Source organism: Bos indicus, chromosome 7 (assembly GCF_029378745.1).
Source record: "Bos indicus isolate NIAB-ARS_2022 breed Sahiwal x Tharparkar chromosome 7, NIAB-ARS_B.indTharparkar_mat_pri_1.0, whole genome shotgun sequence".
NCBI classification, from domain to species: domain Eukaryota; kingdom Metazoa; phylum Chordata; class Mammalia; order Artiodactyla; family Bovidae; genus Bos; species Bos indicus.
Window position 1 is genome coordinate 16,982,484 of NC_091766.1, and position 18,383 is coordinate 17,000,866.

Genomic DNA, 18,383 nt, shown 5'->3' on the forward strand with positions numbered 1-18,383 from the left:
GGGGAGGAAGGCACCCCCGGGCCCTGAATCTGTGCAGGGAAGGGTGGATACGTCAGAGAGAGGGACTGAGAGAAGCAGTTTCTGACCCCCCAGTTGCATAGCTCTTGTGACAGGCAGCTCATTACCACTCGAGACAGCCTCTGCTGGAATTTTAAGAAAAATTTCTCCCTCTCTGTGGTTCTTTCTCTGCCTTCTGGGACTACACAGAGCACATCCCTTCTCCAAATATTTCACTCCTCCTGCATTTACTGAACATCTGTTCTGGAGATTGCGTTTTCCCTGGTGGGTCAATGGTAAAGAATCTGCCTGCCAATGCAGGAGATACAGGTTTAATCCCTAGGTAGGGAAGCTCCCTGGAGAAGGAAATGGCAACCCACTCCAGTATTCTTGCCTGGGAAATCCCATGAACAGAGGAGCCTGGTGGGCTACAGTCCGTGGGTTCACAAAAGAGTCAGACACAACTTAGCAACTGAAGGACAACAAATTCTGGAGATCGGTGGACATGGGGAGGCAGACTCAAGAGTGATCCCTGTGGAGGTGATGGTGAAAGCCCCTGGGTACAGGGAGCCAGAAGATGCTCCTGGTCTAGATAAGAGGGATCAGTCTGGTAGGCTTCCTGTGTGAAGCAAAATCTAGGCTCAGTTCTGAAGGGTGAATAAGATTTGGCTGGGGAATTGGTGAGGGAAGAGAAAGAATGTTTCAGGCAGAAGAAACAGCATGTAGAGATGAGAGAACATCTTTTCAGTAAATGAAAGAGGTTCTAACTGGCTGGAATGGTGTATTTGAGGGATATTGGGGCTACTGAGGGCAAAATAGGGAGATGCTTGAAGCAGTGATCCAGGTGGGAAGAAAGGGGCACTTTTACTCCTCAGACAGGGTTTAAGCCTAACTGTGTTTCATATTGCCTAATTGTTTTGCCAGGAAGCAATTGACACCTCCGCCTTCTAGATATAGAAGTGCCCATCTCACCGCATCCTTGCTAGCATTGGGTTTTATCGTTTTTTAAAATCTTTGCCAATTTCAGTTGGAAAAAAACAGTATCTCATTGTGTAAATGAAAACAAATGAGTATTCCTCTTATGGGGGCAAACCATTTTTCCAGAGGTGCATCACCCACATGAATGCCACTTCTTGCTGTTAAGTGTTAAGAAGTCTTACACCCACTGGAGAGTTTGTGGTCATTTGTAGCTCCCCACTTAGCATGGAACAAGGGGAAAGCTTGTGGGCTCCTTTTGGCCACATGGGTGCGGAATTTATGGGCATAGTGTCTCTTCTTTGATTCATCTTTTCTTCCCCTCACCTTTACAATTTTCCTTTCAAACTTTTTCTCTCTGCTGTCTTGGTGGTTGAGACCCCAAGTGATTGTAGTTTGTTCTTATCTGGGGTGTCTTTGGGCTCAAGGAAGGAGTTTGCTCAGCTCCAGTGTTCTGTGTGAGACCATCTGGACATGCCATGTGTCTTGTACACACAACTTACTATTTAATTCTCAAAACATCTCCATGTGATAGGGCCCCTCGAACCCATTTTTATTGCTGTTCAGTTGCTAAGTCCTGTTCAACTTTTTGAGACCCCAAGGACTGCAGGATGCCAGCCTTCCCTGTCCTACACCATCTCCTGGAGTTTCCTCAAATTCATGTCCATTGAGTCAATGACGCCATCCAACCATCTCATCCTCTGTCACCCTCTTCTCCTGTGCTCAAATTTTCCCAGCATCAGGGTCTTTTCCAGTGAATCAGCTTGTCGCATCAGGTAGCCAAAGTACTGGAGCTTCAGCTTCAGCATCAGTCCTTCCAATGAATGTTCAGGGTTGATTTCCTTTAGGATTGACTGGTTTGATCTCCTTGCAGTCCACAGGACTCTCAAGAGTCTTCTTCAGCACCACAATTTGAAAAAATCAATGCTTTGGTGATCAGCCTTCTTTATGATCCAACTTCTACATCTGTACATGACTACTGGAAAAATCATAGCTTTGACTAGATGGATCTTTGTCAGTGAAGTGAACCCATTTTATGGATGAGGAATCAGAGGCTCAGAGACCAGCATCCCATGGCCAATACTAACTATTCCTCTTCTGACATTAAGATTCTGTTTAATTAAATTCTAATTTGGGAGGAGAGGGCCATGCTTTGCTCCGTACCCTTCATTCCCACCCTGTCCAGTCAGACAATGGAAGCCCTGTTTCTCATCAGGAAGGAACTTTGAAGTTCAGCTCAGCAGCAACCTTATAATACAGGGAAAGGAAAGAAAAACAGACAAGAGAGAGAGGGGAGCCATGGAACACTCTTGGAGAGTCATAGATGGCCTCAGGCTCAGGTCCTGAGCTAGACTTCAGTTCTGGGCTTTTCAAAGCTGAGCTCTGAGTACTATTTCCATTTTGGCCACTAAAATTCCATCTGACCTTGGTAAGTCTGTTCCCAAATCTGGATCTCGGTTTCTGCTTCTACTAGGCAACCCATGTCTTGAGGTTTTTTTTTGTTTTTTTCTTAGTAACTATATTTTTCATAGCTGAGAAATTCATTCTTTTAAAATATCTACTTTCTTTTGTTTTATAACCTCCTGTTCTGGTCTTATGGTTAGTATTCCCTCCTTTATCTTTTTGAATCGCTTTATCTATTCATTGTAAAACTCTTTGAAGATTGCACTGATTATCTCTATTTCTGCAGATGTAAATTCTTCCAGTTGGGGAGTTTTTGGCAACTTCATGAAGTGGTTGTGAATTCCTCATCTCTTCAGGATCTCTTCCCCTGTCCTCTGAGTCTTCTGAGAATGTGCATCTTTGACATCCTATATTAGGGGCCCTACATTTCTGTGGGTGGGGGCATCCTTGTCACTGGGCATCTCTGCTTTGATCTCTGGTTCACATTGGCGCTTCTCTGTCCAAGTGTTTGGAGGAGGAACAAGGGAGGTCTCTGTGGGTACTTGGTCTGCCATCTTGGATGGAAGTCCAATTTCATCATCTATAAACCGATACCATTGTGTTGGATGGACTGTAAGTTTATCCATTCCATATATATAACAGTTTGCGTCTGCTAATCCCAAACTCTCAATCCTTCCTTCCCCCACCTCCTCCTCCTCCTCCTTGGCAACCACAGAGTCTGTCCTCTAGGTCGGTGAGTCTGTTTCCATTTTGTGTGGGTGTTTTCAACACAGATAACCATTAGGGTCTGGCAGCAGAAGCTTAGTGGGAGAGGATTCTACCATCACCATCAAATAAAAAATAACCCTGTGGCTCATTTTGTACTATTATGTACTGGCTCTTCACACCTATGATCTCATTCTTTATAGAACCAGTGAAGTAGGTACCACTATTACCTTCAGTTTAAATGAGGCATTGGAAGCTCAGAGGGGTGACAGGACTTGCCCCCACACACTCAGCTGGGAGGGAAAATCTGAACCCAGGCAGAACTGGCTGAAGCTCTTTCCTCTGTCCATCCGTGCATCATTCTGACAGCCTGGACATTCATCTCAGCCCTGCCCATTGCCAGCTGTTCGGTCGCTGGACCCCTTTTTCCTCTGTGGACACCGACCTCTATTCTTCAGAGGTGCTAAACAAACGCAAAACTCTGTCCTCAGTGGAATAAGTAGGGGAAAAGCCGGGAGGATTCAGCGGATGTGTTCAAGTGTGGGCTCTGGTGTCTGTTGCTGACTCAGGTAAGTCACGGGGTCTCTCAGCTGTTTCTTCATCTGTCAAATGAGGACAATAACTGAGTGTTTCTCTTTGAGTGGTAGTGAGTGCAGAGTAAGACACTGCATATGCCTGGCACGCAGATGCCAGTAGGTGCTCAGTAAACATTACCACTTTCCTTAGAGACTGGAATAGGAATAGAGGAATGTGAATGTCAGTTCATCACATCCTTAGGGGCCAGAGAGAGGAGTTTCTCGAACACTCACACAGAGAACACATTCTAACGGGAAAAAAGTCTGGTGAAGGTGGATTTTGCTCTGTACCAGGAAGACCTCTCCCCCCTCCTCATTCTCCCCTTCCTCCTTCCCCTCCCCTTCCTCCTCTTTCTTCTTCCCCTTCTTCTTCTTTATCTTCTTTTTTTTAAACAAAATTTATTGACGTATAATTGATTTACCATGTTGTGTTTAATTTATGGTGCTGGTTTAGTTGCTCAGTCATGTCCAACTCTTGTGAACCCCATGGACTGTAGCCTGCCAGACTCTTTTATCCCTGGGATTCTCCAGGCAAGAATACTGGAGTGTGTTGCCATTTCCTTCTCCAGTGTTTAATTTATGCTCTGCAGCAAAACGACTCAGTTATACACATATATTTTTTTCATATTCTTTTCCATTATGATTTTTTTTTACAGGATATTGAATATAGTTTCTTGTGGTATACAGTGAAAAGTGAAAGTGATAGTCATTCAGTCATGTCTGACTCTATGCAACCCCCATGGACTATACCGCACCAGGCTTTTCTGTCCATGGAATTCTCCAGGCGAGATTACTGGAGTGGATTGCCTTGCCTTCCTCCAGGGGACCTTCCTGACTCAGGAATTGAACCCAGATTTCCTGCGTTGCAGGCAGACTCTTTACCATCTGAGCCACCAGGCAAGCACAGTAGGATCTTAAAAATTTTTTTTAATTTATTTCTATTTTTATTTTTGGCTGTGCTGAGTCTTTGTTGCCGCATGGGCTTTTATCTAGTTGAGGCAAGCAGGGGCTACTCTCTGCTGCTGTTGCTGCTGCTAAATCGCTTCAGTCGTGTCCGACTCTGCGTGACCCCATAGATGGCAGCCCACCAGGCTCCCCCGTCCCTGGGATTCTCCAGGCAAGAACACTGGAGTGGGCTGCCATTTCCTTCTCCAGTGCATGAAGGTGAAAAGTGAAAGTGAAGTCGCTCAGTCGTGTCTGACTCTTAGCGACTCCATGGACTGTAGCCCACCAGGCTCCTCCATCCATGGGATTTTCCAGGCAAGAGTACTGGAGTGGGGTGCCATTGCCTTCTCCATGGGCTACTCTTTAGTTCTGGTGTGAAGGCTTCTCATTTGCCGTGGCTTCTCTTGTTGCAGAGCACAGGCTCTATGGTGCATGGGCTCAGGAGCTATGGCTCCCAGACTCTAGAGCACAGGCTCAGTAGTTGTGGAGCATGGGTGCTTTGGAGCACGTGCATCTTCCTGTACCTGGGATTGAGCCCATATTTACCACCGAACCACCAGGGAAGCCCCTAGAGTAGGATCTTGTTGTTTATCCATCCCATATATAATAATTTGCAACTGGTAATCCCAAATTCTCAGTCCTTTCCCTCCCCACCCCGTCTGCCTTGGCAACCACAAGTCTGCTCTCTGCGTCTGTGAGTCTGTTTCCATTTTGTAGAGAAGTTCATTTGAGTCCTATCTTAGATTCCACATATAAGTGATACCATATGGTATTTGTCAGAAAGACCTTCTTGACTATGAGAAGTCACCCAGCCTCGCAGCGGCTGACTGTAGTGAATGAGTTCCCCGTCACTTGGGGGAACTGAGAAGAGCCTTGACTGCCAGCAGTCAGTCAGTCAGTGGAGGGTGATGGGGCTGGGGTGGAGTTGCGCTGGGCCACCTCTGAGGGAGATTTTCCGGTTTCCTCTTCCCCTCACTGGCTGATTCATGGGAAGTGTCCCCTGACTTGCCTGCCCCCACCAGCACCTCCTCCACGACCACAGGAAGGCCCAGCCCAGCGCTCGCTGCGTATTCTCTAAATAAACTCAGGCAGCTGAGCTATCTACTGCCCCATCTCCCTCTGGGTTCCTGTGGAGGTGTTGGGGTGGTGGTTAGGGGGGCCTCTGGCCAAGCCACAGAGAGGAGGGGACTCGGGCAGGGAGCCGCACAGTGAGGCTGAACCCTGTCGGCCTCATGGGCATAGCGTGAGAGCCTCCAGTTCCTCTTGTAACTGACCACCAGCCCACGCACTGCCTCCTTCCCTGGGCATCTGCTGGCTTTGACTTGGGCTTAGGTGACCCTTAGGCCGTCCTTCTCCCTTTCCAGCCCAGCTGGCCCCCATCCTCTCTCCCCGAGCCAGAATGGTGCCCTCTGGACGCTGGTCCCAGGGTCCTGGGATATGCCTTTGACACCCATCATCTCCTGGCTTTGTGAGGGCAGGGAGACTGTTCAGTTTTCCTCTGCCAGCCCAGTAACCACCTTAGAACCTGGCACAGTGTTGTATGAGCGAATGAAAAAATATATATCCCAAGATGTTTTGTGAAGTTAATATTTCATGGCCAAATACATTTGAGAACTTCCAAGTCAAACACAAGTTAAACCTTTTTGCAGGACTCGTCAGAGCCTTTAATGATTCCCACGTGTTTGTGATTTTCATATAAGAACAAGGATTGCAATATTTTTCAAATATATTTTTATCTCTTGTTTTTGGCAGAACACTGTTGCCACTGGGATTCTTTTATAAAAAATAATTTTCTTTGTTTTTGGCTGTGCTGGATCTTGGTTGCTGCACGGGGTTTGCTCTAGCTGTGGTGAGTGAGTCTACTGTGTAGCTGCAGTGCTTGGTCTTCTCATTTCAGAGGCTTCTCTTGTTGCAGAGTACGGGCTCTAGGGCGAGTGGGCTTAGTAGTTGCGTCTCAGCTCCCAGACTCTATAGGACAGGCTCATAGCTGTGGTGCATGGGCTCAGTTACTCTGCGACATGTGGGATCTTCTTGGACCAGGGGTTGAACCTGTTGTCTCCTGCATTGGCAGGCTGATTCTTTACCACTGAGCCATCAGGGAAGCTGGGCCACTGGGATTCTTGAGAATAAACTTTTGCAAAATGTGGGTCTAGGATTATGGTCAGAATTCCTAGGAGTGTTGTTATTTGACTGTTTATGCCTCCATGCTTTTTCAAACATGGCCAAGAGCACAGAATAAAAGACTAACTTCAAACAATAACATTAGAGGAGAAAAACTGCATTCCCAACTCAAGAAACCACTAGAGTTCATCTCAAAACCCAGTGCTGAGTTTCCTGGTGGCCAAAGCAAGGAGGCTGATGAAGTGGGTTTCACAGTTTTAGACTGGCAGTTCAATGGGAGGGCCAAACTCTCTATGTGTGAACAAGATTCTGTTTTTATTCATTTATGTGGCTATTCACTCATTCAACAAATATTTATTTACCCACTACTATCTATGAGCCCAATGTCAGGCACAGGAGTACAATGGTAGACCAAAAAAAAAAAAAAAAAAAAAAGGCACATGCTGTCCTCATGGAGGTTTTTCAGTGTTTTTTTGGAACAAAATTGTCAGCCCCCAGTGTCCACTTTTCCCTTGAGCCCATGCTGAGTCAGAACGCTCATACCTTGCTCTGGTTTTCCTCTCATCCTGTTTTGCATCAGAATCACAGAAGGTGATGACATCCTAGGTGCCGGGAACCCAGGGGTTCAGTAGAGACCAGATCTTTGTATCAGAAAATTCAGGAAAACCAACATGGGGAAATGGGCTATGGTAAGAGAGGTGGTTCCCCATCCTTGGGGTGTCCCTGGGGCATCTTTTCTGAGCTGCACTCTAGGGGTTGGGAATCTAATGACTTTGCTTCTTCTGTCTGCTCAGTCCCGTAGTTGTGTCTGACACTCCATGGACTGTGGCCCGCCAGGCTCCTCAGTTCATGGGATTCTCCAGGCAAGAACACTGGAGAGGGTTGCCATTTCCTCCTCCAGGGGATCTTCCTGGCCCAGCACTCAAACTCGTGTCTCCTGCACTGTAGGTGGATTCTTTACAGCTGAGCTACCAGGCAAGTCCTCATCTGCTCCTCTTCTTTAATATTTTTTAAATTTGATTGCATCTGGTCTCTATGGTGACATGTAGGACCTTTGTTGAGTCATGCGGGATCTCCAGCTGTGGTGTGGGGCTCCAGAGCACAGAGGCTCTCGAGTTGTGGTACTTGGGCTCCAGAGCGTGTGGGCTCAGTAGTTGCTCCAGGGGATGTGGGGATCTTAGTTCCCTGACCAGGGATCCAACCCACATCCCCTGCATTGCAAGGTGGATTCTAAACCACTGGACCACTAGGGAAGTCCCTTGCTCCTATTCTTAACATCCTGGTTCTTCAACACTAGTCATGTGGGAAGTTCTTATCAATTGCTTTCTTACTAGTTGGGTGGATGGGTGGACTCATGGAGGGATATAGAGATGAATGAATGGATTTGTGGAAGGATGACTGGCACATAGGAAGGATGTGTTAGATGGATGAGAGGATGGAGGAATAGAAGGCGGGTGAGTGGACCAGTAAATGAATATATGGACAGAAAGATGCCTGGCGCTTAGTAAGGACCAGTAAGGACCAGTAAATGAATATATGGATGGAAAGTTGCCTGGCACAAAATTATTATTATTAAAATGTTCTTAGTGTGGTAAAATACATATATCATAAAATTTATCACCTTAACCGTTTTTAAGCGTACAGTTCAGTGGTATTAAGTATGTTCACGTGACACAGATTGTGCAGCCATCACCACCATCCGTCTTCATAACTCTTCCCATCTTCTAAAACTGAAATTCTATATCCGTTAAACACTAACTCACTTCTTTCCCTCAGCCCCAGCAACCACCACGTTTTATCAATACTTTCTGTCTTTGTGGCTTTGACTACTCAGGGCTTCCCTGGTGGCTCAGATGGTAAAGAATCTGCCTGCCGTGAGAGAGACCCAAGTTCAGTCCCTAGGTTGGGAAGATCCCCTGGAGGAGGGCATGGAGCCCCACAGCAGTGTTCTTGCCTGGAGAAGCCCATGGACGGAGGATCCTGGTGGGCTACCATTCTTGGCTACCTTAAGTCCCTCCAATAAGTGGAACCATACGAAAGGAGAATTTATTCTTTAGTCATTGGGTTATTTCAGTGAGCATAATGCCTTTAAATTGCATCCACATTGAAGCATGTGTCAGAATTTTCTTCCTTTTTTACAAAAAGTCTTTTTATCGTAGTATAATCTTGTGTCAGATTCAGGCGTACAAGTAAGTACATTGGTTATACATATGAGTGTGTGTGCTAAGTCACTGCAGTTGTGTCCTACTCTTTGTGAACTTATGGACTGTAGCCCTCCAGGCTCCTCTCTCTATGGGATTCTCCAGGCAAGAATACTGGAGTGGGTTGCCAAGCCACTCCTAGGCATGGATAATGCATCTCTTATGTCTCCTGCGTTGGCAGGCAGGTTCTTTACCACTGGCATCACCTGGGAAGCCTTATACACTGGATATATACCCAAAAGAATTGAAAGCAGGGTCTCCTTTTAAGAATTTCTTTCCTTTTAAGGGCTGGACAATATTCTGCTGTATGGATGGACTACTTATCCATTCGTCTGTTGATGGACACTTGGGTTACTTCCACCGTTTGGCTATTATGAATGATGCTGCTACGAACATGGGTGTACAAATGTTTCTTTGAGACCCGGCTTTCAATTCTTTTAGGTATATATCCACTGGGCTTCCCAGGTGGTGCTAGTGGTAAAGAACCCACCTGCCAATGTAGGAGATTAAGAGACGAGGGTGGTTCAATACCTGGGGTTGGGAAGATCCCCTGGAGAAGGGTATGGCAACTGACTTCAGTATTCTTGCCTGGAGAATCCCATGGACTGAGGAGCCTGGTGGGCTACAGTCCATGGGGTCACAAGGAGTCAGACGCGACTGAAGTGATTTAGCAGGTATAGCCAGAAGTGGAATTGCTGGATCATGTGGTAATTCTATTTTTAATTTTTTTTTGAGGAACCATCGTAACGTTTTCCACAATGGCTACACCATTTTACATTCCCATAAGCAGTTCATAAAAGTTCCTGTTTCTCCATATCCTGGCTAACCCTTGCTACTTTCTGCTGTTTTGATAGTAGTCATCTGAGGAGGTGTGAGGTGGTATCTCATTGTGGTTTTGATTTTTATTTCCCTAATGATTAGTGATACTGAGTATCTTTTCATGTACTTTTTGGCCATTTATATAGCTTCTTTGGAGAAATGTCTACTCAAGTCCTTGGTTTGTTTTTGAATTGAGTTGTTTGGTGTTTGTTGTTGTTGAGTTTTAGGAGTTTCCTATATATTCTGGATACAAATACCTATGTAATCTGCAAATTATATCAGCTTTATGATTTGCAAATATTTTCTCCTATTCTGTGGGTTGTCTTTTTATTCTGTGAATAGTGTCCTTCGTTGTGCAAAATTTAAACATTTTCATGAGGTCCAATTTGTCTATTTTTTATTTTTCCTGTAGGCACAATATTATTTTAAAAATAAAGCTAACAGTGAATGAATTGACAGATGGATGAGTGACTGGGCAAGGAATAGACAGAGGATTGTACAATCAAATGGGGGATGGATGGGTGTCCTTCACTATCTCCTGGAGTTTGCTCAAATTCATATCCATGGAGATGGAATTCATGTCCATGGAGTCAGTGATGCTATTTAACCATCTCATCCTCTACCACTTCCTTCTTTTGCGTTCGATCTTTCCTAGCATTAGGTAGGGTCTTTTTCAATGAATCGGCTCTTCTCATCAGGTGGCCAAAGTATTGGAGCTTCAGCCTCAGTATCAGTCCTTCCAATGAATATTCAGGACTGATTTCCTTCAGGATTGACTGGTTTGATCTCCCTGCAGTCCAAGGGACTCTCATCTTCTCCAGCACCACAATTTGAAAGCATCAATTCTTTGGCACTCAGTCTTCTTTATGGTCCAACTCTCACACCTGTACATGACTACATAGCTCTGACTATACAGACTTTTGCTGGCAAAGTGATGTCTCCGCTTTTTAACACACTGTGAAGTTTTGTCATAGCTTTCCTTACAAGGAGCAAGCGTTTTTAAATTTCATAACTGCAGTCACCATCTGCAGTGATTTTGGAGCCCAAGAAAATAAAATCTGTCACTGTGTCCACTTCCCCCCCTTCTATTTGCCAGGAAGTGATGGGACCGGGATGGATGGATAAATAGATGCTTGGTAGATGAAGGGATGAATGGATGGAATGGGAGCTGGCTAGGTAGGTCGGTGAAGGGTGTATGACTGAGTGAGTGGGCGAATAGAAGACCTTATGAATATATATAAGTAGGGTGGATGGGCAGGTGGAAACCTCTGGCTGCAGATGGAGATCTTGGTGTATAACCTTGGCACTTTTCAGGTGAGTAGTGGCTTATCTTCTGACCCCACCTTGGCTCAGTTTAACTCCACGGACACATATTCTCTTTTTCTAGGTTTGGCTTTCCTCCTGTGTCTCTCTGGGTCTCCAAGAATCCTACCCTGAAGCTCAGATTGAATTGAGCCCTTGGCTTGTGTGCTGACCTCCTCAGTAGTAAGAACTCCTGGGAAAGAGCCTCCGTCTTCCTGAGGATATGGTACCCAACCTACTCTCCCTGACTCCAGTGGCTTCCTTTTAAGCCCGAAATCCATCCTCTCTCTGGCAGCCTCACCCACTTCTCCCTCAGACATCAAACCATCCCATCAGCTCCCCACTCTTTCTGCTACACTCCTTTCTGCCCCCACCCAGCTCTCCAGCCCAATTTCCACTCTTTCCTGGGTCCCTCCCCTGGGGATGGTGGAGATACAGGATAAATTAGAGGGACTCGTTCAGGGCAATTTCCTGCTTCCAGTCCAAGAATTCGTCTTTCCTCCCCCAGGGCTCCCAGGCGACCATGGATGTGGGTCTCTTGGTCCTCCCGGATGTACCCCACGGTCACCGCAAAACTCTGCCGGGAGCGCGGGTCCGCGGTCCGGCCGTGCGCCGGCAGCGGGAGTTCATGCCGGAAGAGAAGAAGGACACGGTTTACTGGGAGAAGCGCAGGAAGAACAACGAGGCGGCCAAGAGATCCCGCGAGAAGCGCCGTCTCAATGACGCGGCCCTGGAGGGCCGGCTGGCCGCCCTGCTCGAGGAGAATGCTTTGCTCAGGGCTGAGCTGCGGGCGCTCAAGCATCGCTTTGGCCTCCTGCCCGCCACCGGTGGGACCCGGACCCTGCCTACTCTGCTATGGGATTCCCCCTGGCCTGGGGACTCCAGTCCTAGGGCTGATCAGACCCTGACTCTACCTGGCTCCCACGGTTGCCTCTTGAGACCGTGTTCCTTGGACGCTGGGGTTCCAGGATGCTGGCGCTGCCTAGTGGCTCACAGGTGGACTAGCCTGGCCACTCCTCCCAGGTCCCTCCAGGACCCTGCCTCAAAAAGAGTGGACATGGCCTTGCAGGCTGCCCTGCCTGCTGCCTTCTTCAGCTGTCACCTCCTGGATAGGCATGGGGGCCCCAGACCAGAGCTCAGGCCCTGCTGGGGGCTGTGGTCACCCATACCCACTGCATACCAGGCCTCAGGGTCCTCTGACGTGTTGCTGACAGCCGGTGTGGATCCCATGGGGTTGCCTCCCAGAGTGGCCTGCCCGGTCCCTGAGAACCATCCCCAGGAGGATCTGGCTCAGGCCTCCCTGCCCCATAAATTGCGAATCAAGTCCCGAGCTTCCAGCAGAGTACCTTGGGGCTGGGAGAGTGGCGGGAGCCCCATCTGAAAGCTTCCCCTGGGCAAGGCCAGGCCTGCAAGGCTGTAGTGGGGACTGATCATGGGTTTGTCTGGGAGTATGAGTGGCTTGGCTTTGACCCAGCTCCAAAAACTGGGCAAGGCTGGGGATAGAATCCACTTTTTAGTGTCCAGACCAGATTTTCAAGAGGAGAGTCTGTGGGACCTTGGGTCATATCATGGTTCCTATTCTGCCTGAAATATGTTTTGGGTAGTCACTTTTTCTTCCTCTTTCCATTTATCCATCCATCCATCCATCCGTCTATCCTTCTGTCTGCCTTCCCATCCATTCATCCATTCACTGATCCTTGCATGTGTCCATCTGTCCACTCATCCATCCACCCATCTATGCATTTGTCCATCCATCTGTCCATCCATCCTACCTTCCTTCCATTCTTCTATTTGTCTATTCATTCATCTGAACACTCAGCCATCTAATCACATCAACTCACCCACCCATTCTCCCTTTCTCCCACCCTTCCTTCCATCTATCCATCCTTAGATCTATTGATCCATCCACCCAACCACTTTACTCTGAATCTACACACCTATCCATTCATCCATTCATCTACCTACCCATATGTCTGTCCATTCATCAATACTTTTATACATTTAATCACTCATTCATGTGTTCAGTTGATCATTCATTCATTCATTCTCTCACTCATTTCTTTACAATTCATAGTGCCCAGCTTAGTAACAAGCATGAGAACAGCTTCCTGGCTTTGGGGTTCCTATTCTAGGGGGATGGTGGGGACTGGGAACAGACACACTGAGGGCCATACTGAAGGAGGAGTTAAAATTTTAGGATGTCTGACTCCTCACTTCTTGCAGGATCGGGTGTGTGTACTTACCACCTCGTGTGGAGGTCAGACTTACCCAGTTCAGGTGGCTTCCTCTGTGTGCTGAGTCACAGCCCAAGCCTCTGGAACAGATCCTCAGTATCTAAGGGTGTGTATGTTAGTCTTCTCTCTCTCTTTGGCTACTTGTATCCTAGAAGACCTCTCAGCCCCAGAACACATCCTGGGCTTGAAGACTTACATCTCCCAAGAAGATCCTGAGGAGACAGGAAGGAGGGCTGCCTGGAGGTGGCAGCTCTAGCCTGTTCCCTTCTTAGCCAGAGCCCACTGTTGGAAAGGGGTAGACTAGGGGTGCAGAGAAGTTGGCTCTCAACATAAAGATGCCACATAGTTGTGGGTGATCATGCATAGAGGCCTTAAATGCAGGCTTGGCCCTAGAAATGTTAAAAAATGCTGACAAGTAGACAGAAGAAGGAAGTCAGGGCGTAGCATACCACCTCTGGGAGATGTGGGTAGCTTGGTGCTTCCTCTTGGTGAGTCCACTCACTTGGTGTGTCTGAAGTGTCGGAGCCCAGCTCACTCACACCCCATGTACTCAGGGGAATGGGGGTTGGCGGCCTTGGATCATTCAAGTCCCTTTTAACCTTCCAGCTCCAGTTGGAAAAGCCCAGAGAAGGATCTGCCTAAAACAGGTCATAGAATTTCAACATCTGGAGGGGCTCCGAGAATCTAGTGATGAGTGGTTATCTAGTCTCTACCTGAATTCCTCTAGGGACGGAGAACTCACTCCCTTCAAAACCCCATTACTGTTCCTTCTCTAGAGCCAGAACCCACTGCTTGAAAACTTCTACCTCTGATCCTATTCTTACCACAGGGGACCACTCAGACCCCCTGCCCCACCCCTCCCTCTACTTGGAGGTGGCCTGTGGAGCCTCTGGTTCCTCTTCTCCAAAGTAGAGACCACCACACCTACCTCAGATGGTTTGAGAAGATTAAATCTCATTTACTAATGTGTAGCATTTCATACGCAAGTGTTCGACAGATGTTAACTCCTCTCTCTTCTTTTCCTTTTTAGAAAGCACTCACGGTCCCAACCCCAGAGTAGTGCTGTCTTCAGGGGAAATGTCCTCTCATTCTTCAAAATTGTTTCCCTTCACCCTGACCTGGCTCTTTACTATTTTTTTGTCAATGTCATTTATATATGATGGTTCTTGGGATTGAATATGAATCATTTCTTCATTCATCAAATGCATATATATTTTTCAATAAATGTTTTTTTTTAATCTCCTTCTGTGTGTCAAACAGGAACTGGATGAGGGAAGAAGTATTCCACACTGAAGTGTTTGCAAGTGGAAACTTGCACAAATGTCTAAACTGTTCTCGATTACTCATGTGATGGGCTCTGGGGCCGTAGGTGTGGCCTCTGCCCTCTGATAGCCAGTAGGCAACTGCAGCCTTCCATGTGGCTGCCTGGGAGTTGCTGCTGTAAGAACTATCCCATGCCATGTTCCACCCTGGGGCATCCACGGGCCCCTTGGGTCATGTGTGCAACAACATGATTGAATTGGGGACCAGATTTTAGGACACTGTGCAACCACATGTTATGTTTCCTCTTCCACCCATCCTTGTAGGCTGGGGAGATTTCTTTGGCTATCAATGCATGAGATTCTCTTCCTGCTTCGGGTGTGCCTGGCTCATAGTGAATGTGCAACAGATGTTGAATGAAAGTTTCTGCCCACCTGAATGATGACTTCTTGGGGCAGAGATAAAATGAGTTGAAAATGTTGATGAGGCCACGTTTCTCAGTTTTGTCTGCAAGGGTTCACAGACACATCTTGGTGGAATCCTGTGCTACATGGATCCTTGACACTCAAGTCATGATCTATGAGCTAGCATCATCAGGATCACTGGGAGCTTGTTAGAAATGCAGAGTCCCAGGCTCCTCCCTGAACTGCTGAGTCAGAATCTGTGTTTTAACAAGGTTCCCAGGAGATCTGTATGCACACTGAAGTTTGAGAAGCAGTGACCCAGAGCAGAGTTTGGCAAACTCTTCCTGTACGGAGCAGCCACAGAGTGAATATTTTTGACTTTGTGGGATGGCCGCTGTTGCATCTACTCCACCTTTTCATTGTAGCACGAAAGCAGCCATAGACAGTATGTAAATAAGTGGACATAGCTGTGTTCCAATAAAACTTTATTTCCCTAAACAGGTATAGCCAGAATTGGCCCAAGGGCCATAGTTTACTGTTGGTATATACCCAGGAGAGAAATTGCAGACTTGCATGGTGTTTGTCTTCAACCTTGACACTGTCAAAGTGTTCCACTGAGTGGTATTACCAATCCACACTCCTTTGTATGCAGAGGATGTCCGTGTTGTGCTGACATATAATGATTTTTATGAACTGTTTGGTTTTTGCCAATCTGGTGAGTGTAAAATGAATTTAACCTGCATTCATCTGCTGAACATCTTTGCCAAAATCTGTTGACCACTTGGGTTTCCTCTTCTATGAATTGCCTGTTCTGCTGGGATATTTACCTTTTTCTTGTTGATTTCTCAGAGTTCTTTATATATTCCAGATATACATCCTCTGTCACATGTGAACATCACAGCATTCTTGCCTGACTTGTCTTTTCATCTTTTTTCTGGCAGATTTTGTTGAAGACAAGTTCTAAAATCAGATGTTGCCAAATGTATCCTTCTTTTCTATTACAGTTGTACATTTCTGTCTTTTTTAAGAATCCTTCCATGCCTCAAGGTCATGAAGATAGTCTCCTAAATGTTCCCATAAATGTTTATAAGTTTTGCTTAACCCATCTCTTTGTGTATGTGTGTGTGTCATTTTGTGGTGGGTTGTGGTTTAGTCCCTAAGTCGTGTCCGACTCTTGCAACCTCATGGATTGTAGCCTGCCAGGCTCCTCTGTCTATGGGATTTCCCAGGCAAGAATACTGGAGTGGCTTGCCATCCCCTTCTCCATGAGATCTTCCCAACCCAGGAATCCAACTGCAGGTCTCCTGCCTTTCTTTACCATCTGAGCCACCAGGGAAGCCCTTCATCCTCACAGAGAATGTAACTAATCTTGTTTCCCTTTCTGCTTTGGCCACCAGGGGGCTTGGGGCTAAACTTACAGCTCAGTCATCATAACCATTCATTCATTCATTCATTTAGAAAATTCCTTTACTCATTTAGGAAATATTTATTGATCGGATACCATGTTCCAGGTACTGAGGAAAGAGCAATGAACAATCTTGACTCTGTAGTGCCAGCAGCCTAGTGAGGGAGACATATAAAAGAAATAAACAAGAAAAAATGTATAGCAGGGTCAGTGGTGATAAACGTCATGGAGAACAAAGAGGTAAGGGGATTGGGAGAGGTAGTGTTGGGTGAGTCATAAAAATTGAAATTGAGAGATCAGGAAAGGCCCTGCTGAGAAGATGACATTTGAACAGAGTTGAGGGATCTATATATGTACTGGGGGAAGACCCCCTCCTTCGGCTAAGAGAACTGTCTGTGCCAAGGTCTGGAAATGGGACCATGCTGGGTGAGTTGGTGAAACATAGAGGAAGCTCATGTGGCTGAGGCTGTGATGGAGGGGGAGAGTGGGAGGAGGTGGGGACAGGGAGGTGATGGGGGGCAGGTCACGCAGGGCCTGTGGGTCGAGGTGAGGACTCTGGTTTCCTCTCTGAGTGAGATGGGGGTGCCGGGGAGTTTCTGAGTGTATTTCTGCTATAACTGTCCTTCTTTCCCACCCCACTCCATCCTGTGGTGTGTGAGACTGAGTGAAAATAAATAAAGCCACCACACAAGCACAGGAGAGCTGGCTGGCTCATCATCTTGAGAAAAGGGGTGACTGACCACAGCCTTGCTGTGCCTCATCTTCCCACGGGTGGCCACAGGCCGTCCCCGTCAGCCCTCCTGCCAAATTGCTCATCTATCCCTGTTTCCGACCCTCTCTGAGCTGTGAGGGGATGAAGCAGGTAAAGCTGCTCCATGAGGAGGATTCATGGAAGGAAAATTCATGTGGTTTTCTTTTCTGCTTCGTAAAACTGCCTTCCACAAAAACCCATTTAGGGCAAGTGTGAGAGGGTGGGCTTTCAGATGTGTGTGTGTTGGCATGGGGGGGAGCGGTGGAATGCCAGAAAGATGAAGGACCTGCTGAGGCTGGGGGGAAAGGTCAGCAACGTAGTGAGCAGGAATAGTTGAGGTGGAGGGGGCTCAGGTAAATTGGAGGGGCTGTAGATAAGCTGTAGATAATTGGCTCCAGCTGGCAACAGTGGGAGACTGGCTCTGCAAGACGAAAGGGTGGAGGAGGCAGAGGTTTACACCTACCCAACAACGGCTGTGACCCCCTGGAGTCCATCCCCCAGGACAGGTGGGCTCATCTCTCGGCTGCCAGTTCTGAGCTGGTCCCTGTGCACTGGATTTTGTTTCATCTTCTACAAAAGGCTTCATTATTATATCCTCATGAACAGACAGAGAAACTGAGGCTTGGGGCAGTTAAATGTATGCTGCCTAACCTCAAACAGTCAGCAGCGAATGGGCCACTCATCCCCCTCATCACTGCACTGGTGTCATGGCCAACTTTCTCCTCCTTGAAATCCTCAGGTCTCTGTCCTTTCTATTCCTTCTCCCTATAATGCTTTATTTACCTTCAGTCTTTAAATGATTCTCTCTTGGTTCAAACATTACTTTTTTGAAAAAAAATTATTTATTTATTTAGGCTTGTCCAGGTCTTGGTTGCAGCATGTGGGATCTTTAGTTGGAGCATGCAAACTCTTAGCTGTGGCAGGGGAGATCTAGTTCCCCAACTAGGGATTGAACCTCCACCCCCTGCACTGGGAGTGCAGCGTCTCAGCCACTAGACCACCAGGGAAGTCCCAAACACTGCTCTCTTAGGAAAGACTATCCTTCAACACCCACTGTAAAATACCAGATATTAATATTTATGTCAATCCTACACACAGTAAGTTTTCCATAAATATCTGTGGAATGAATAAGCAAGTTGGATAGGAACAGTTGATCCTTCTAGTAACAACTTTGATTGCAGTTAAATCCTGTGTCGGCAGTGAGAAATTGACTATTTTATGCCATATCAGTAAACAGGGACGTCACAGTTTATCAGCGATTGCAACCCTCCAAGGTGAGCCAGTG

At 46.9% G+C, this 18,383-nt stretch overlaps 1 protein-coding gene across 1 annotated transcript; it reads left to right on the forward strand.

Moving 5' to 3' along the window:
• The first annotated feature begins 10,206 nt into the window (after nt 1–10,206).
• NFILZ (NFIL3 like basic leucine zipper) lies at nt 10,207–16,089 on the forward strand. The gene has a single exon (XM_070792941.1). The coding sequence runs from the start codon at nt 11,568–11,570 to the stop codon at nt 12,423–12,425; it is 858 nt and encodes a 285-aa protein (XP_070649042.1). The 5' UTR covers nt 10,207–11,567; the 3' UTR covers nt 12,426–16,089.
• The last annotated feature ends 2,294 nt before the right edge of the window (nt 16,090–18,383 follow it).